Consider the following 19,877-nt stretch of genomic DNA (forward strand, 5'->3'; position numbering starts at 1 on the left):
TTAGGGTCCAGATAATGTTTATGAGCAAAGACAAGCGATTACACTCTGGCAGGAGCATAAATACAGGAGCAGATCCCTGCGCTAGCCCTGCCGGATCCTTCCCAGCTCCCTCTGTCCAGGGTGTCACCCTGATGGCTCTGCCCCTCCTCAGACACCTATTCCAGCACTATTCAGACAGATCCAAAACATGGAGTCGGGCCATTCACAGGTGCTCAGCCCCACACCAGTGCCTGGGGTGGCCAGGGAGGTGCAGGAAGCTCAGCATAGCTGGCTTCAGGGGCTGGGTTGGGGGACAGGTGCTCCCGTGCCAAGGGGAAAACTCTTCATGGGCTGGGGAGCTCCATGGTCCCGTACTGGGGGGGGTCTCCAAGGAGATGTGCTTGAGGTGCCCCTTTAGGATCCATTACCCACAGCCAGAACCACGAGCCCACAAGCAGCCTGACAAACACCTCAGCACCTTGGCTCTCTGGAGTTCCTGTGTCCCTGTGGTGAGGTGGGCAGGACCCTGCTGACCCACCCTGCTTGCCAACATCCTCAGGGACAGACATCCTTTTCACAGCCACAGTGGGAAGGGTCCAGGTTCATACAGATGCCAAGGGGGCAAACCCGCTCTGGGGCTGCAGAGGCTCCCTGGCACTTGGGGGGTCCAGATCCCCCAAGGCAGGGAGAGGAGCAGTGTGTGCCCCAGGCCAGCCCTGTTCCTCGCCTGGACAGTGTCACCCACCATCTGTGGGCACAGCAACACAGGGCTCCCCTGAGTGCTGCCACATCTCCCCTGGGGACCCCCACCCTTGGCACAGCCACAGGATGTCAGAGAAGGGAGGTGCCAGGCACAGCGAGCAGGACCCTGGGGCTCTGCTCACCTCTAGTAACCTGGGGTACCAGCAGCCCCACTCCAGGACCCTCACAACAAAGGATGGAGCTGAGGACTGTGGAGGAAGAGCAGGCCCCCCAGCTGGGGCACTGCCTGCAGCTGAGAGAAAGTCCTGTTCATCCCCTTCCCTTTCCTGTGCACCCCATCTCTACCAACCAGGCTGGACAGTCCTGCAGGTGGGGTTTCCCTGTGCTCTGGGGTCCCACCATGCCCTCTCCCCTGGACACACAGCCCAGGAATCCCTGGGAATGGGCTCCCCAGCACAGCGGGGGCTCTCCCAGCTGCCTCCATGCCCTGGGTGATGCCCTCAGTACGTCTGGGGCGTGAGGATGAAGAGTCGGTCTTCCTCCTTGCGGATCCACTTCATGAGCTTGTTGACAGCATTGATGGCGCCGGCCTTGGTCCCCAGGGGACTGTAGCATACGTAGAGCTCAAAGGCATTGGTTACCTGGGAGAAGGACAGGACACATGCTGGGACCAAGACTGTGCCCCACTTGGGACTGGCACTCCTTCTTCCCCCCATGGGCTACCAGCAGTGGGCAGAGGGGCTCCAGTGCAGGGACACAAAGTGGCAGTGGAGTATCCTAAATGGGTGGCATCTGGTTTGCTCAGAAGTGGGAGAACCAAACCCTGGGGTTTGCCCCACAGTGGGTTTTTCTCTACAGCACTGAGTTCACAACAGGACATGGCACAGCCCTTGGTGCTGGAATTCACCAGCTCCCACTGCTACCCCTGCCTGTTCCTCCCTCACACAGGGGCAAGCTCACCCCCAAAAGGACCATATACACATGCTGGGGTCCTCCCTGGGGACCACAGAGCTGGTGCTGTGCAGTGTTACCACCCCCTTTCCCCACCTTGCAGGACCACAAAAGACAGGCTCACCAAACCCCAGCAACAGCCTTACCCACGCCAGGAGGTTCTCACGGGGGCCTGTGAAATAGATGTTCTTCAAGGGCCGTGAAGAGTTGTGGGCCCGACTGTGCAGGTACTGGTAAAGCCCCAAGAGCCTCTCCTTCTCCTCCTCCTGCACGTAGGGAGCCTCAATCTCGGGGCTGCAGGAACACAGCACCCCATTAACCCACTGGAGAAGGGGCTTGGCCCATGCCACATGCCACAGCCTTGGCCCAGCGCTTCCCCAGGGCCTCACCTGGTGAAGAGCCCGGAGCTCTTGGACTTGTAGATGAAGTGCCGGAGGTCAGGGATGCCCACCTGGGCAACGCTGTAGAAGGGGGTGCGCAGGGCCTCGTGCAGAGCGTGCTGCACCCCACGCCGCCGCAGGCGCTCCTGGAAGCGCCGCTTGCAGTCGGACACGGTGAAGAAGTCCTCACGGTCAGTGGAGACCAGCAGCAGGCACAGGTCCATCTCCTGCTCCAGGTAGGAGATGTGGGCGTGGAAGAAACCGCTGGAGTTGAACTTAGGGAGGCAAATGGGAGTCCAGGCTTCACCCTCCCGGAAAGAGGAAGAAGAGCTGATGAGGTTGAAGAGCAGATGGAGGTCAATGGGGTGAAGGAACTGATCCTTCTTCCTCACGAGAGACACCAGCTGGTTCCCAGACAGCAGAATGGAAAAGACCAGGCTCTTGGCCTTGGCCTGCTGCAGGCTGCTGCTGACAGCATCCCGGACACTGGCGGCCAGGGGCAGGCAGCGCACGGCGCCCATCAGGAAGCTGGGGTCGTGGGCCATGAGGTCCAGCAGGTTGTCGGTGATGCGCTCGGAGCCAGCCAGGAGCCGGCGCAGGTCATAGTTCTGCTTCTGCTGGAAGATGTGGTTGAGCTGGGTCCAGGTGAGCAGGCTCAGAATCTGGTAGTAGATGTAGAGCAGCTCGTGGGCAATCTCCTGCTCCGACTGCCGGGTGCGTGCCACTGCCACCAGCACCAGCGGGCTCCTCCGCACGAAGACCACCTTGTAGCCATCTGCTTGGGAGGGAGTCCCCGGGGGGCCGGGGGCAGACCTGTGAGCCTGGCTCCCCAGGGCTACAGCCAGGCTGCAGCCTCTCCCCCCAGCAACCCGTCTGTCCCTGGGGACAGATGACATGGCCCGTGGTGGCAGGCACATAGATGGGCAGGCTGTGACCCCCCCCATCCCCTTCCCCCCCAGGGCGGTACCTGCATGGATGGACCGGATGGCGTTTTTCTCGGCCTCCAGGAAGGACACCAGGGCCATCATGACGCCCATGGTGCTGGACAGGGCCTCCTCAGAGCCATAGCGGGAGTACACGGGCTTGCCCGCCTCGCTCAGCACGAAGACGTGCTTCCGGTGCGAGCGCCAGGCGTCCATGGTCACATCCTCCTCCTCCTTCCCCGACAGCACCGAGTCATGCCGGGTGGTCTGCGGGGATGGCTCCAGCTTCCCCTCCTTGCCCGCCCTCATCTCCTCGTCCAGGTCGAGGGCCATGCCCGTGAGCTGCGTGCTCAGCTCGCTGAAGTCCTTGCTGATCTGCTCCATGCTGCTCTGCTCGGCCGGCTCCCCCCGCCTCTCCTCCGGGCTCCGCGCCACAGCTGCCCCGTCCTCGGGACTGGTCAGGTCCTCGTAGGAGCGGGTGTGCACGAACATGGCTCCCTCCTGGCCCGCCCCTGGGAACAGCGGCCGTGCAGCATCCATCCACGTGTCCCCCATGCGGGGGAAGGATGCACAGGGGACCTGCCTCCTCTCCCCATCCCGCAGCACCCTGTGGGTGTGGGTCCTGCTGGTGATGAGTGGGCCCATCTCCCCCTGCCCACAGGGCTGTGGAGGTCCCAGCCCACATGAGGAACTGCTCTTTCCCCCCCTTGCTTCCCCCCTTGGTGAGCTGTGCTCCATACCTGGCTCCGTGCCCTGTGCCAGCCCCGGCGTGGGGCTCTCGGACCTCTCTGTGTGCTGCCCATCTCCTGGCGCCAGGGACCCATTGGGGACTTCCCAGCTTTTCTTCTTATGGACATCTGCAGCCATTCCTCGGGGCAGGACCTGCATGTGATCCACAGTGTCACCCCTGTGTCCCCTCACTTTTAAAGCAGGCCCTGAACTGCTCTGCTCTCCAGCGGGGCCAGGCCAGCACCCGTGGCCCAATCCCGCTGGCTCAGCAGGCAGCTCCGAGCCCTGGTGAGATGTCAGGAAAGCTGCTCTAATCCAGCAGGATTTCCTCTCTCACGCAGCCCCAGCTCTTTCCAGGCCCCTGGCCACGGCACCTTTCATCCAGGCTTGGCCCCGATTTCCCCTGTGAAAGCTGCTCAGGCTCCCTGTGCAGCGAGGGGGAAGGGCCACGGCCCTGGATGGGGCCTGTCCCCACACCTGAGATCCCAGAGGCCTCGTGTTTGCAAAGGGAGGGGTTTATGACCCTCCTCGGACCGGGTTAGGTGGCTGCCATGGATGAAGCTGGTGACACTCCTTGTGAGTTGGCACATTTGGCATCAGCCCAGGAGCTGGGTGCCCTCCCCAGCAGAGGCCATGCCTCCAGCCTGTTCCTTCCTCACTTTCCTGGGGGAAAACCAGCCTAAAAGTGAGCACAAGCAAAAGCAACAGGAGGCAGGCAGGCTGGTGAGGAGCCTGTGCCTCTGAACCTGGCTGCTGGGGAAGTTCATGGAGCCTGGGCTCTGCTCTGTGCCCCGGCACACCTCCTGCTCCCAAATCCAATCCCACTAACGCTGCACCTGGGGGAGCCAGACCAGCCCCCACAAAGTCCTGTGACAGCCCTGAGTGGATCAGGGCCCTGTTCTTACCTGGGGGAGCTCATGCAGCCCCCACCCCCAAACCTGTGACAGCTCTGGAGGTGTTGAGGAACTGGCTCAAAGGTCTTTGACTTTGGAGTCAGAGCTCCGTCGTCCCCTGGGGAGCTAAATCCTCACCCCACAAAACCTTGTGACAGCTCTGGAGAGTACTGGGGAACAGATAAGGGCTCTGTCCTCATCTGGAAGAGCCTGTGACAGCCCTGGAGAGTGCCGGGGAGCTTTCTGGGACCCCCTCCGTACCTGGGGGAGCCAGACACCCCACTAAAATCCTGTGACAGCCCCGGAGGGTGCCGGGGAGTGGATCAGGGCCCCGTCCTCACCTTTCCTCCTTACCCTGCTGACCTTCCCGGGGGCGAGACTCACCCCAGGAGCCCCCCGGCCCAGCACGGACCCACCACTACCCTTCCCCCTCCGGCGCTGAAGTGTCACCACTCCTCAGCCCCGACACGACCCAGGCCCAGGACCCCCCTTAATGACAGCGCGCAGGGACCCACCTCCGCGGCTCCTCCCGGGGCCGCCCTGCAGCCCCCCGGGCACAGCCTAGGCGGGTCGGAAAAGGGCCCGGAGCCGGCGGCGGGCGGTCACCTCCCGCCCTACCGCCGGTCCCGGCCCCGACCGCGGCGACACCCCCGCCATCGCGGCGACCCGCCGCGGGGCATCATGGGTGTTGTAGGCGGTGCGCTCCAAGAGGGATCACAGGAGTTGTAGTCCGTGAGCCCAACGGACACGGCTGAGAAGGGGCGGCAGGAACGGGGAGATAGAGACTACAATTCCCAGCATCCTCTGGGTACCCCAGGGGGAGGACGGAGCCGGAAGTTCCGGGTTCTCGCCGTGGCGGCCGTGGGGCCTGTGCGAGGCGGGAGCGGCGGAGCAGGAGGAGGAAGAGGAGGAGTAGGTGATGAGGGTCTCTTGAGAGATAAAGGGGATCGCCTGGGATAAAGGGGATCTCGCTCAGTGGGGTGGGAGGGTCGAAGAGTGTCCCGAGGGGTTCCCGGGATGGGCTTGCCCGGAGTAGAGGAGGGGAGGCTGCGGAGTCCATGAGGCGGGGGGGTTGTGTGTGTGTGTGTGTGTGTGTCTGTTTTGGGTCACCCGTGGCTCAGGAACAGAGTGGGGCTGGGCCGGCCTGCTGCGGGGGTGAGGCTCGGTGTCCATCAGAATCTCACGCCCTGGTGGGATGTGAGTTGTGGGGTTGGGATGCTCGGCCCCTGGGTCAGGATACGGTATCCCACACGGTGGTGTTGGGGCCTGCCACGTGTGTATCGCTGAAGCAGCTGTGGTGTTTGTGGCTATCTCTGTGGTGTTGTCTGAGGCCCTGATCAAGACTGGGGCGTTTTTGCACCAGGTCACATGTGCATCCATCTCGGAATGCTTGAGGTTGTAAAAGGGCTGCAGCAAAGTGGGCTGGATTCGTGCTGGGATGCAGAGGGATCTGATGGGAGCTGTGTATTAGTGGATTTAATCCGAAGTGATGGGCTAAATGAGATTTTGGGCTGTGAGTAAAGGCTTAGGTGGAGGCAGGATGTGGTCTGGTGGAGGCCACGTAAGGCAGTGATCAGGAACGACTGGAAGTGATGGCAGTGACCTCCCGTGCTCTGTTTTTAAAAACAATTGGCACCTCGAGAGGCTGGTGTTGCTGCTGCTGTGTGGTGTTACTTTTGGCAGTGCTGCTGAAGGTGAAATTCACTTTCCTATCCTGGCAGGGTGTTGGTAGTGTGAGAGTCTTTCCCAACATCCACTGGTTGGGAAGGCACTTGTGAGACAAGCAAGGTCAGGATAGTAATGGGGTGGGATGTGTGTTAGGAATTCACTCAATTGTCTCTAATTCATGTTTTTAGAAGCATCATACAGATGAAAAGTATGCACATCCCCTTTTTTTAAATGTAAATCCTCCAGCCTGACACCTATGAGAGCCAAAATGGTTCCCTCTCCCTTCACTTCCACGTGTCAGTGACCTGCTTTTGATATTTTTTCTGAGTTAGGGATCTCTAACTAACATTGGATGTAACTGCCTTTCTTGGCTACTTGCAGTTTCTGTTCTTTGGGGAATAGTTTTCTCTTGTACTTCCTGCAGTACTTAGATTTCACAGAGGCCTTTTCCTTTCTTCAGCCTTACAAAAACTTTACTGAGTACAGAAAGTTGTTCCCCAGCAAACTGCTTCCTCTGCTCTCGTGTGTAGTTCTGTGTTTGATTTCCTCATGCTCTATAAATACCAAGTCTTGGCAAAATCTGTTTGGAGAAAAGCTCTGAATATCAGAGTATTTTTCTGAAAATAGCACCCAGTCTGTCACCAATTACCCTTCTCTCCCCCATATTTGAGAAAAAGGTGTGAAGTTGGGTGTAAATTGGTGAGGAGACACTTGAGGGCTGTGCTGGCCCCTTGACAGATGTCTTTATTTAGTCCTCAAGAAGACCAGTTGCTTAGTCTGGCTCAGCTGCACAATCCCCATGATCAAAGCCATTATTTTCCCATAGCAGGATATAAATTGGAATAAGAGCTCCAAGAGTTTGCTGTCAGGCTTGGCACATGCAGATTGGGAAGTGGAGTCAGGAACATCCCCACGGTTGTCTGGGGAATCACTGGGGAGGGCAGGGGCACGGTCCTGAGGAAGTCATTGGGTGTAATTGCCAGGGAGCATCTGGAGCTCCACCAGCCTCTCCTGGCAGGGCTGTGTGGCCACCAGTCATTGGAGGAACTAAAACCACAAAGGAGCTTCTCCTTGTTTAGTTGTGCCCTTTGTATCTTTGGTGGAGCTGAGGCTTTGCAACTAGAAGATAGAGCCAGCTGGGATAGGAGTAGGGAAAGACAATGCATATCTGCCTCCCAAATGTTCAGGGTAGTTGTAACTGCTCATTATTGTCCTAGAGAGCTGTTGGTCTGGGCTCTGCCAGTGACTGGCCTGTTTCCATCTCCTCAAACACTTGGTTGTGACCAGAGTATGACAAAACTAATGGGTGCACAGTTCCAAGCACGCAGGTGGCTTTTTGCCATGATCACCGTTGGCCTGGGGTGTCTTTGGCAAACAGCCTCCCTCACGCTGACCTGTCTCCCAGCATTTACCTGGGAGCTGGGAGGTGGCAGCTGAGCTGGCAGATACCTGCCCGTGGCAGAAGGGTGAATCCTCACGATGTCTCATCACGGTGTGCTTTTTTTGGAGCAGTTGTAGCAGAGTGTCCCTTCAGGAGATCTTGGCGTCAGTGGAAGCCGGGCTAAGACCCTTCTGTCCCTGTCCTGCAGTTTGCTGTCACCTTGGTTTGTGGGCTTGTGTGGTAAAGCATATCACTGAAGTGACCTGGGTTAAATATAACTCTCTTCTGAGGGTCATCCGTGGTGCAGACCCAGAAAAGCACAAGCTGGCACAACTTACACCCGGTGCTTTGCCAAAGGCGCAGGCGGGGAGCAAATCAGGCTGAGTGGGGGCTGTCAGAGCCAGTGTTGCTCCCTGTGTTATTGAACCATGACCTCACGCTCCCGGAGGTTGCTGCATGGCTCAGCAGGCCTGTGCCAGGGCTGGTAGCTGTCCAGTGGTATTTTTTTCCTTGTCTGATAATTTGAATTTTATGTCTAAACAGTTTCCAGCTGGCAAGGGATTTTATTTTTTTTTTTTTAAGCGTTGGTAAGGTTGTTGACTTAAGGAGAAGTGGAGTGGGGGAGGGAAATCCAGAAGGGAAGAGCAAGAAATGCGAGGTCTGCAGGCTGCAAAAGATCTCGGATGAAAGGACTGGCTGACAACACGAACCATCTCCCTTTGCCAGCCCTTGCCATGGAGGGGGTGTGGTCTTGGTTCTCTTAGAAAGAGAACTTTTCCTCCTAGAAAGATGGAGGAGATCCTTGGGACCAGGGCATTTATTTATCAAGAGCCGTGTAAGATGTGAGCAGACTGTGTGGCCAATGGAATGAACCTGTTTCTTTGGGAGTGACACTGGGGTGGATGGATCAGTGGTGGTTGCACAGGCTGCCTTCCTCATCCTCTGCATGCTTGCTTTCTGCCAGAACCTGCTGTCCCTGGCTCCCACCTGAGCCTTCCCTGGTGGGTAGTGGACCCTGGCAAGAGCATGGACTCTCTCTTGGCACAGCAGCTCCCTCAGCTCTTTGGCACAGACAGCTGCCAGCAGCAGCATCTGGAATTGCTCCCTAGTGGAAGGTCTGTCTACTTCTAACCTGCTCTGCTGACCTGCCTATGCTATGGCAGTGCTGACCTTTGGAAGGGAGAACAAACAGGACTTTGTGTGCCTTTCTTTGACAAGAGCTGCTCCAGCCAGGCCTGGCAGTGACTGTCTGTGCTGTCCTCTGTCCCCTCAACCACTGGAGGTAAATAATTCAGCTTTGGAACAATGTGTAAGCACCAGGTCTCCCAGCCTTGGTCTGGTGGCATGGCAGCCCTCCTGGCCCACTGCAGCTGGACTGGCCAAGCAGGTTTGAGGCCAGCAGCTTGCCATCTCCCTCAGTTTTCTCCATGCTCTGCTGCAGCCTTTTTTTTTCTTTTGGAAAGACGGAAGTACTTCCTATTTCAAGTCCTGGCTTTGGTTATCGCCAGGAAATCCTCACCTTCTCTGCTGGTGGGAGGAAGTGGATGAAATTTTAGATTTCTGTTGAGGCAAGTGTTATTTGCGTCACTCTACTTGATGAGGGCAGCGTTGGAGAACAGTGCCTGTCATGATTTATTGGCAAAACCTCCTCTGTTGTCTACATACTTCTGAGGGCAGAGTATCCATGGTAGACCAAGAATGGTGATCATTTCCTTGAACAGCAAAGAGCTTTTGGCAAAAATAGTTTGGATTAAACATTAATTGCAAACTGTTGTTCGGCAGCGGTCCTTGTTGTTTATGGATGGCAACATTCTCACATTTCTAGCTGCACCCTGAATAGTGTCAGACAGCACAGTATGTTGGAAAGCTCTGTGTTAATCAAGGCAGATATCAAATTGTTTGCCCACCATATTGACAGTTTGATTTCAGGAGTTATTTGGCACTTACAAATTTGGACATGGAGAAATGCAACACTTCAATTCATTCATGTCTCAGTGTGGTCTTGTATATCTGTGGATCCTGATCAGATGTTACACATATCCCTTCTAACCAGCAGTGTTTTTCTCATGTCATGTGTGTTCTTTACCTTGTGACTTATTGTCATGCTTTTTATTCAACAGGTTGTGGTGTCTGTGTGTTGTTAGAGTGAATTAACCATTTCTGGAAGCCTACCAGACAAGATCAAAATGTGGGGAGACCATCGACAAGGCAACAGAATGGGGTCTTTTCGGTAAGCACTTCAATGCTTTGTTTCAGGAATGTTCTTAAATACAATAAGCCTTGGGAACTCACTGTTTACTGTTTTGGTAGAAGTTACAAGGTCTCTATGGAGCTAGTTGTGATGGCCAAAGAACAGACAAGTTAATTGATGGTTTTTGCATTTCTGTGAAGCTTTTAATTTAGTTTTTAAGCAACAGCTGCTTTTAATATTTCTAGTTCTCCACACCACCTTTTCTAGTGATACTTAGTTTAGCTGTTGTGAGCTAATGTGATGTGCTATATGGCTTTTGGTATTATGTGCTGTTAATGCCTGTAAGAGAAGAAAATTAGTTCAGAAATACCAGCACATTGATTGCACGCACAATTTTATTAAAACGTTGAGAGTTTAATTCTTTCCATGAGGTTAATAAGTCCATATATCATAGAATCACAGAATGGTTTGATTGGAAGGGACCTTAAAGAGCATCTTGTTCTAAATCCCTGGTGTGGGCAGGGGCACCTTCCACTATCCCAGGCTGCTCCAAGACTGCCCAACATGGCCTTGAACCCTTCCAGAGATGGGGCATCCTTCACTGGGCAACCTGTGCCAAGGCCTCACCATCCTGACAGGGAAGAAGTTACTTCTGGTATCCAATCTAAACCCACTCTCTTTCAGTTTAAGCCAATTCCCCATTGTGCTACCACTACATGCACTTGCAAAACGTCTGTATCCCCATATACTCCTTCATAAGACATTTTTGAATGTCACTGCAACTGTTCTAAAGATTAATATGCAGCTGACCTGTACAGCACAATATTTTTATTAGTTTGTGTTCCTCTGGTGGTTACTTGGGACCTGTGTTTGCAAGAGAGTCCCGGCTATAAAAATGAAGCCACCAAAAGCTAGAATTTTCCTCTGTTGTGCATCATTCTTTCATCCTTTACTCATTTGGGCACCCCAGTCCCTTGAAAATTAGCATGATAAAGGAACTACTCATGGCATGCCTTAGGTTTCTGCTGTAAGAATACTTAAATAATTGTCTACTGTAATGTGTTGAGAACGCTGATAAAAATCAGTATCCTCCAGAACATGTAGTAACAGTGTTGATGAGGGAGGGATTGTGTCTTGTGATTATATCAATTGTGCTGCTCTAATGATTTTTAAGTGGATTTTATTGGCATCGTTCTTTAATGTATTGGGTGGGGAATGCTAACCTTGATCCAAGCTTTAATTGCTATTCTCCATGGTGGTGAAATGGACCGTGTGCCTTAGGAAATCTGTGTATGCTTTGATTAATCTTGGTGAGTGATTCTGTAGTGAACACAGAGTACAACATGACTTGCTGTAGTTGCTAAGGAAATGTCCACTGCTTTGGGTAGCATTTGGTGTTATTTTAAAATGTGCTGATACTGTATCATTCTGATTTTTAAAAAATTGGAGCCTTGTAAAGTATTGGAGCCTTGCTTAGGTGAAAAATCAGATAGCTCCAGCCCACAAAAAAAAAAAAAAGCCCCATTGGATTTTGAACAGCTGCCTTAAGAGGAAAATTCTTCCGAGTGTTTTTATGGAGATACTGTGAGAGCTCATAGCTGTAGTCTTGTGAACTTGGTGTAAGACAGTCTGAGGCACGAGCACAGGGATATATATCTTGGATGTTGATTGTTGGCATAGTCCTGTGAGGCACCCTCAGTGAACTGATGGCTTTCAGAATTTGCCAGTTTGGACTGCAGCACAAGGAAGCATAAATGAGTCTTTGTAGCATGTCAGTAAAGCCTTTTTGGTAACCTCTGCTTTTATGTGCCTCAGGATGATGTGTTAATTTAGCTGTTTCCATACTGCCCAGAGAGCTTAAGCTCCTGGGCTCCTCACAGGCGTGTGCTGGTGATGCTAATGAACCAACACACCAGCTGCTGGCACCTCAGACAGCTGCAGAGCTGTGTGCAGTGCAGGACTATGTGGATTGCTACCATCATTAACCCATTAATGTTGCAGGTATTCTCTGTTGAGTGCTTCTGGAAATTGTGCTGAAATGGGAGCACCCCAGTTTACTTTCTCACATCTGTCGTATGCTGCCTCATCTTAAACTGCCAAACATCAATATCTTCTGCGGATCTTAGACTGTTACACAGCTCTATAAAAGTTTAGAGAAGAATGTGCTGCTGTGTAGATTTCAGACTCTTAAGCACGTTATGAATAATACTGTCTTTATTTCTACAGTGGGAGCCAAGAAGAAAGGTTTGCTCCCGGGTGGAACAGGGAATATCCTCCTTCCCTTGATAGTCTTGGTCAAGAAAGACACTCTGGCAACTTCTCTGGCAGAAAATCACTTCCTTTTGATATCCAGGCACTCTCAGGCCTCCTCAATCCTCAGTTTGCCAACAGAGAGGAACCTTCTTTCAGCTATGGAGCTAGAGATGGACCACGTAGTGACTTCAGAGGTGGGGATGGGCACCACGATTTCAGGGGCAGGGATTTCCCACCATCTGACTTCCAGGGCAGAGATGAGTCTCAGATGGATTTCAGAGGTAGGGAGCCGCCTCCTTCTGAGTACAGGGGCAGGGATATGTACTCCGGAGACTTCCGGGAGAGAGAAGGGCCCCCCATGGACTTCAGGGCTGGGGATGTTCCCTCAGGGGACTACAGGAACAGGGACACTTTCCGTATGAACTACAGGGATAGGGAAGCACACAATATGGATTACAGGGGCAGGGAGGAACCTCCATCAGACTTCAGGGGAAGGGGGTCTTATGATTTCGACTTCAGAGGTCGAGATGGGCCTCATTCAGACTTTAGGGCAAGAGACATGTCTGAGTTAGACTACAGGGGCAGAGAACATTCCTATTCAGACTTCAGAAATAGGGATGTACCTGATTTGGACTTCAGGGGCGTGGGCACCTCTGATCTGGACTTCAGAAACAGGAATGCACCATCATCAGACTTCAGAAATAGGCACAGATCCCGATCTGATCAGGATTTTAGGAGCAGAGATGTGGCTCCTCCCATGGACTTTTCAGATAGGGAAATGCCTCCTGTGGATCAAAGCCTTGTAGATTTCAGACACAACCAATCTAATGTACCTTTAGCAGAAAGAGAGGGCTCTGGTTTAAGCACCAGCAAAAGAGATGAGTCTGCACTTAGTCTAGATAGAAGTCCCTTTGGTAGCCAAAAAGGAGAATTCCAACACTCGGAAGCACCAGCCAGAGAAGAGGAATCCCTGGGACTGGGTCTTGAAGATGACACTTCACACAATTTCCAGAATAGCCGCGGACCTCTTCCTACTCTTCAGGACCAAGAGGAGCAACCTCAGACCTTTGCTAACAAGCAGCAACAGCAGCAACTTTCTGGGGGGGAGCAGCAAAGATCCGATTCTGATCTTGGGTTAAAGGGTGAAGGTGACCTGGATTTCCTTGGGAGGCAAGATACAGACTACCGGAACATGGAATATCGGGATGTGGATCACCGGCTGCCGGGACATCAAATGTTTGATTATGAACATGGCAAGTCCTTTGCAGAAGGAAAACCCAGCAAAGATTCTAGGCCCTATAAGAACCTTCAGGTAGGTGTTTTTGTCAATTGATGTCTCTGTTAAATGCGTGTTGGCCAAAGAATGGAAGGAGCTGGGAAGGAGTCTTCATCCATGTCCTGTCACTTCAGTGCTATTCTAATTCACCATCCTTCTCTGAGATCATTCTCTGCTCCAGATTATTTATTATTTGGGCACCATTTCTATCTCAGAAACACTTCCCAAGAGAAGTGCAGTTTAGCAAGTGAGAGTTGCTAAATATGTAGAACCAGATTTGGTTCAGAAAGTCCCCAGGTTGAAAATGGCCAGACAGAGGGTGTTGGGGGAAGTGCTTACAGATAAATGTATTTTGTTGTTTTGCCCTGGATGTTGCTTATGAGCAGTATCAGAGGGAAGCTACTGCCTTGGGTGGGCCTGTGTACTACTATCTCAGATATACTTTGTTTTCCTTCAGAGTTATCTTGGAAACCTGAAGGTAGTGGTAACTACTGAGTTAATAACTTCTATTGAATTTGAATAACTACTATTGAATTTGAATCTCCCACTGCTGGAAAGCAGAGAGATATGATCTGCCCATTTTATTTTCCTGGAGCTAGATCTTCCTATACAGCTCAGTGAGCATGTGAAGAGCTCCTCCAGAGCTCCCTGCATCTCCAGCAGGGGTTAAAGCTTTGAGTCAGGCTGCTTATGGGCATTTGCCTTTGAATTTTCCCCTGCTTTATTTTGCTACTGCTTGTGTATCTTGTGAGCCAGCATCTCTCATTTGTAAAATCATCTTGATTGTGTGAACTCAAGGACCAAGATTACCGGACCTGCCCCAAGTATGTGAAGCCAAGCAAGCTCATTCGACTCGGAGGAGTGCCTGAAACTGCCACAAAGGATGATGTAAGTGGGATGTTTCTCATCCAGAAACTTCTCTTGAGGGTTTCTAAAGTACCACTTTGAAGTCTGGTTAATGCATATCAGATGGTCTGTCATTTCCCCAGGGGAAAATCCAGATTTAGAAGTCACTGCAATGTTACCTGTTATCTGATTATTCTGGGTTTTTGGGGCTTCTGGAAGTGATGAGTTTTCCTGTGGTTGCATGTGGGGTGTTGATAGCTAGAAGCCTTGACTCCAGACTCTGCAACATGCCTTACTTCATCACTGCTTTATTTATACCAAATATTGTTACTACTATTTTGGGCTCAGAAGACAGGTAGTGTCTAAGTGAACTTGTTTGTTCTTAGTTACTTGAAATTGCTTAAATGAGATCTTACAAAGATGGAAAAGATATCTGCTGTTCCTGCTGGTTTTAGTAAGAAAAACATAAAATGATGTAGGCTACATGGTGAGAGTAGCTCCATTTCCTATGAATTAGGACTTCAGTTTTGGGGTTTTTTGTTTATTTGGTGAAGGTTCCAGGCATGAGAACCCCTACACGCAGCAGTTTTTGCTAGGCTTAGCTGTAGTGATCATCTTCTGAGGCTCCATAAAGGAGAACTCACAGGAGAACTTTGTCCTTCGGAGGATGATAAGACCCAGAACAGTTGCCCTTGTACTTTGATTTTCTTAAAGGCAGTAGGACATCTTTGACCTTAAATAAGGATCTGATCTGAGTCTGGCTGAAAGCTGTGTAATAAACCTTTGAACAGTTGAATTGTGGTGTAAACGGTGCTCATTTCTTCAAACAAAACCCAAAAATACTCTGAAAACTCGGTAACAATTCTCAGGTACTGCTGGAAAGCGTGTCAGTTTGTAACAGCCTTAACCTAGAAAGAATAGAACTCTTGGAGAGACAGAAATGTGCATTGGCAAGTACCTTGGGTTTGGAGGTTTGATTTTGGAGATGAAGTGGATCTTGTTTTTCCTGTAGATCCTCAATGCTTTCCGAGGGCCTGACGGGACCCCTGTGAAGGACCTGCGACTGAAAGATTACAGCTCAGGTGAGAATGCTTTTCCAGTGCTTCTAGTTTCAAGGTGACAACAGGGTATTTTTCACACCAATATCCTCTTAGGCAATTTGCTTAAAGTCTTACATGCCCTAATTGCAGGTATTTTTAAATGAAAATGCCCTGAGTTTTGTAGTTTGTCCTCTTGGCCTCAAAATTGATGGGTATACTCACTGCTGCCTCAGAGGTAAAGCACCTCTGGAGAGGTGTAGGAGCAGCAGGAAGAGCACTGAGGCTGTTCTAATAGCTATCAAGAGTAAAGCCATGGTACAGCAGGTTAATTTTTCCCTATTTTTTTTTTAACTATTACTAAATCCTTTTGGAATGTTCTAAATCTTGTTTCTGAGGTGGTCTTACTGTGGAACAAATGCTGCACAGATAGTGTCCTCAGGAAACCTGTTCCATCCTAACATTTCTCCTTCAGTAACCTGAAACTGGTGCCCTGCTTAGGTATGAAGACAGGTTAAATAAAAAGACAAAGTAAGTTTTATAAGCAGATATCCAAATACTGGGTTTGTATCTTCTTCCTCATTCAAAGAATAAAGTTCTGCTGTACTTCTGATCAGTGTGTATAGGATTCTGAAGAAAGAATTATTTTACAAGGCTGCTTTGTGAAAGAGTTGTACTGGAGCAAAGATGTGCGATGGTAGGAAGGGTGAGTCCTGGGGATTGGTGTGGATAATACTAGTAGGAAATACCTGGAAACTGGTATTTTATTTTAATTTTATTTTTAAACCTAGGAGAGCAGAGGCTTCTACATTTATCAGTGCTTTTTCATATTTTCAGTGTGAGTTGTACATGAAGCAGCTGGAATTCTTGGTGTCAATACATTATGTAAAGGCTTCCAATGTGTTGAGAAACTGGGGCAGTGGGGTATTTGTGTATTTTTGTTTCTGGAAGCTGTCAAAGGAGATTTCACAACCTTCTCAGGAACCTTTGAACTAAAGAACATCCCTTTGTCACGTAATCTGGCCTAACAAGCAGGGCTTAAGGGGCACAGTTAGTCTTTCTTGCTTCCTTTCCTCTTTCCTAAGCATATTTCAGTATTGCTGTCGTCACCCACACAGCACTGACTGCAACACAATAATTGCAACACGTTCCTTTCTTGCCTGTGCTGATGAGATTTGTCAGTTGTTTTGGGTTTTTTTTCCTTCTGAAACATGTCACTTCAGTAATAAATCAATTTGAACTGGAAATTTCTTTGTAAGTCTTTTCCCATGTACATTATTAGGACTTACTGCCCTCATTAGAGAGCTGCTGTTTCTTCCTTCCCCTTCCCTGTTTCAAAGGCTGCTCAGGATGAGACGCAGTGTCTGAAGTTATGTGCAGAGGCTCCGGTATCTGCGGGTGCTCACATGTGATGCGAGGGCTGCAGTTTTCTGCTGTCTCTCCAAAAGCTGCATTCTGTTCCAGGCTGTCTCTTCAGCTGTAAAGTTGGCTTTTTAAAAAGTTTTTCTGGCAATTGTGGGGAGGCAAAGAATGAAGTTAAAATTAGCTCATGTTTTATGAGCTGTGTAAAGCTGTTGTTTAACCCTGTCCAGTCAACATCAGTCATTTAAGCGGCGTAGCTTTGTTCCAGGTTACGTGGAGGCTCCAAAGTCTTTGTTTTGCATTGTGTCCTGAGGCTGCATTTAAACAGCTCTCTGATCCTTCTTGCACAAGATGGATGTGTCTAGGGCAATAAAAGCTTCCTGCATTGTGAATACTTGTTTTAGAAATTGGGTAACTAGAAGCTGTAGTAAAATTAATCCAGCTTTTCACATTGGCTCCTCCTAGAGAAGTGTGTGGAATTGATTTAATATTAACTTCTGAAAAGCTAAACCTCTGAAACTAGAGGCCAGTCATGGGCTAAACAATGCTTTTGTGATGGGGTGTGTATGTAAATATCCATAAGAATTAAAAGCAAACCTTTTGGATTACTGATGTCTGGGATACACCTGCACTGCTGTATCGGCTCGGTGGGACAATGGCAGCCTGGCTCAGAGGGGCACGTGCTAAGCCAGTCTGAGTGGGTTGTATATTTTTGAGTGCTGTCCAGAAATGTTAAAAATAACATTAATCATGAGTATGCATGTTGAGTGTGTTTGAGAGAAGAATGCCTGCAGCTGTGGGGGGAACAATAACAGCCGTAACAAATAACACGCAATTAACTCAAAATAAGTGAGGTTTGGATCAGTTTCTCAAAAAGATAACGCTTATCATAAAGCTTATCTCAGCAGCTTCAGTGTAATGATTCCACTGTATGATCTTTACAAGACTCATTCTGGTTTGGGGAAAAAGATATGGTTGATTTTTCTTGGAAAAAGCAGCTCAATTTCTTTATAAAGCCCCTTTTTTTACATACCCTGTATGTGCGAAGGAAAGTCTATTTTCACAGAAGGCTGTGCTGAGAATGGAACTCTGTTCTTAATATACCTGGTGTGATTTTGTTATGCATTCAAGCTGTTGATTCTTTAGATTATTTTGTCTCTGAAGCCCACAAACTGAAATGATGGCTAGATTTTAAACAAGGCAGTGAGAGACCTTAAGAAGTGGCATAGTAATTCTATTTAAATCAAAGAGGCAGATATTTACAATGATAAAATGTCAAAGTCAGACTTTATAGTATTACCCTAAAAGACATTAACTTGTAATTTCCATCAGTTAGATTTTTGAGTTGATGCCTGTACATTCAGACTGAAAGTGCCAAATCCATTTTTGGGGGGAGGAGGGCTTCTTCCAGTGTGATGTATAAGCCTTGGCAGAAATAACTATATTGAATCTTTCAGCTTGAGTTCTCAAGTGTGTTTGGTCGTGTCTGTCCAATTAATCTTTGCAAAGAACAAACCTTGAGGTGACTGTGGAGCCTTCTCAAAGACTTTCAGCTTTGGTGTGCAGGATATCCTGGAGCCTTGTGTAGAGGCAGAGCATGGATGTCCCACTGCTCCTATAGGTGCCTGTGGTGATGACTTGTGAGCAGCTCTCTGGGAAGGGGTTGTGAGCTCCCCTATCCCATCTGAAGGTGCTTGTCTCTCCTTGCTGGGCTCTGGGTTTTCATGTGGCTTTACACCATGGTGTCCCCTCCTTGGAGGTGTTAGTGCAGTGTGTGACAACACTGGCTGCTCATGGAATGGGGTCTCTCCTCCTCCTTTTACTGCCCATGCTCCTGCCTCAGTGCTGACTGCCAGGAACTTGAAGCCGACACCTTTGACCTTTGAGGAGTCTAACATGAACACACCTTGCCCTGGTTTTGATTTTGATCATATTTTATAAACTCCTGCCTGATTTTCATCAGGCTTTATTTCTACTTCCCTGACTAATGTCAGACATAAGCCTGAGATCTCATCTGAGGGTCTGATATGCACAGAGCTCTGGCTGAGTCACTAGAGTGTGCCCTGGAGAAGGAAGCACATGGAGCCAGCCTTATCTTAAAAGGCTGCTTATCTTAAAGGACACTGCAGTGGTGTCCAAAGTAATAAGTGAAAGCACAAGCCACAGTGAGCCTTCTGTTCAAATTGTTCTCCTGGATGCAGCATGCAGTGGGACAAGCTTGGAACATGTGTTTTCCAACCAGGATTCCTGTTAGTGTTGGTACCAGCAGCTGTGAAAGCTGTTCAGGGAAAGTGAGCCTGAGAAGTGGCTGGCAGCCCACAAGACTTTTCTAGTTCACTCCATAAGCCCATCTGTGGAACTGAGAAGAATTTTTGCTGGGCTAGGAGAGCCTGGTGGAGAGTGGACTCTCTCACTAGAGAGAGGAAGGGAGCTCTGAAGTGGACCTGGAGGGACCAGGTGAGCTGGATTCTAGTCAGCAGGAGCAGTGAGATCTACCCCAGCCCCTTTATGTTCTCTCTAAATTAGTGCAGAACTTCAAAACTTGGGAGATTTGGGGTTTTAACTCTGTTTTGACCCTTGAAAATACTCACTTTTGAACCCTGGGTGTGTATGTGGGAGCACAATGCAGCACCCCTGAGGAGCAAAGCAGCTGTGGAACAAGGAATGCCTGGAGCAGGTAGAACAGCAGTAATGCTTGGGGCCAGAGCAATGTCCACATGGACACAGGTGACTCCTGCTAAAGGACAGGCTTCTTCCTCTGGTGAAGGAGCACCCAAGAAATGTAGTGTCACCTGGAAACATGAGCTGCTTTTTGGCAGCTGCCTGCTCCATTTTGAAAAGCTTTTGTTTTAGCAACTATTATTGCCACTAAATTTACTTTACTACTTGCTCAGCCTCCTTCTTGCCCTAGCATTCATGTTCTGTTTCATTTCTCCTGACCAGCCCTTTATGTGGTGCTTGGAACTGCTTCCCTTATCCCTCCCTGTGTTAAACTTAAAATTGCCTTGGCCAAGTCCTACAAGAAACTGGATTATCTTGCTTGTTCTCTCTAAGCTCTGCCGCATTGGTGCCCTGTTAAATATTAATAAGCCCCTTAGATAAATCTTTAAAAGGTGCTGCTTTTTTTTTCCCCTTCCAAGTGCAGTGTATCTTGTATATCACAACAGTGAATCATTGGTTTCAGGAATATATCAGGAAGCCTCTGGAATTTAGATTTGTACTTTTCAGTGTTCTATTTTGCTAAAACTCATAATCTAAGAGTCCAGAAATTTCCAGCTCATAATGGAAAAATTGGTGCAGATCTCT

The 19,877-nt window shown here is 49.9% G+C and overlaps 2 protein-coding genes across 3 annotated transcripts in view; one reads left to right on the forward strand and one right to left on the reverse strand.

Annotated features, from left to right (window-relative positions):
• MON1A (MON1 vesicular trafficking associated A) lies at positions 1–5,238 on the reverse strand. Its single transcript, XM_054640254.2, has 6 exons — positions 5,073–5,238; positions 3,676–3,817; positions 2,980–3,447; positions 2,022–2,787; positions 1,779–1,926; positions 1–1,322 (listed from the first exon to the last, which is right to left on the reverse strand). The coding sequence occupies exons 2-6, from the start codon at positions 3,800–3,802 to the stop codon at positions 1,182–1,184; spliced, it is 1,650 nt and encodes a 549-aa protein (XP_054496229.1). The 5' UTR covers positions 3,803–3,817; positions 5,073–5,238; the 3' UTR covers positions 1–1,181.
• Positions 5,239–5,340: 102 nt separating this feature from the next.
• The window catches only part of RBM6 (RNA binding motif protein 6), a 57,546-nt gene continuing 43,009 nt past the window's right edge, over positions 5,341–19,877 (forward strand). The window contains exons 1-5 of one of the 2 annotated variants that reach the window (XM_054640168.2): positions 5,341–5,469; positions 9,727–9,836; positions 12,024–13,362; positions 14,125–14,214; positions 15,185–15,254. In XM_054640168.2, coding sequence (XP_054496143.1) covers positions 9,793–9,836; positions 12,024–13,362; positions 14,125–14,214; positions 15,185–15,254 — 1,543 coding nt within the window. In that variant the 5' untranslated portion in view covers positions 5,341–5,469; positions 9,727–9,792. Of the gene's footprint in view, positions 5,474–9,726; positions 9,837–12,023; positions 13,363–14,124; positions 14,215–15,184; positions 15,255–19,877 lie in introns of both variants that reach the window. The other variant, XM_054640167.2, reaches the window with a different exon arrangement.

Source organism: Agelaius phoeniceus, chromosome 11, assembly GCF_051311805.1.
Source record: "Agelaius phoeniceus isolate bAgePho1 chromosome 11, bAgePho1.hap1, whole genome shotgun sequence".
In the NCBI taxonomy this organism is placed as follows: Eukaryota; Metazoa; Chordata; class Aves; order Passeriformes; family Icteridae; genus Agelaius; species Agelaius phoeniceus.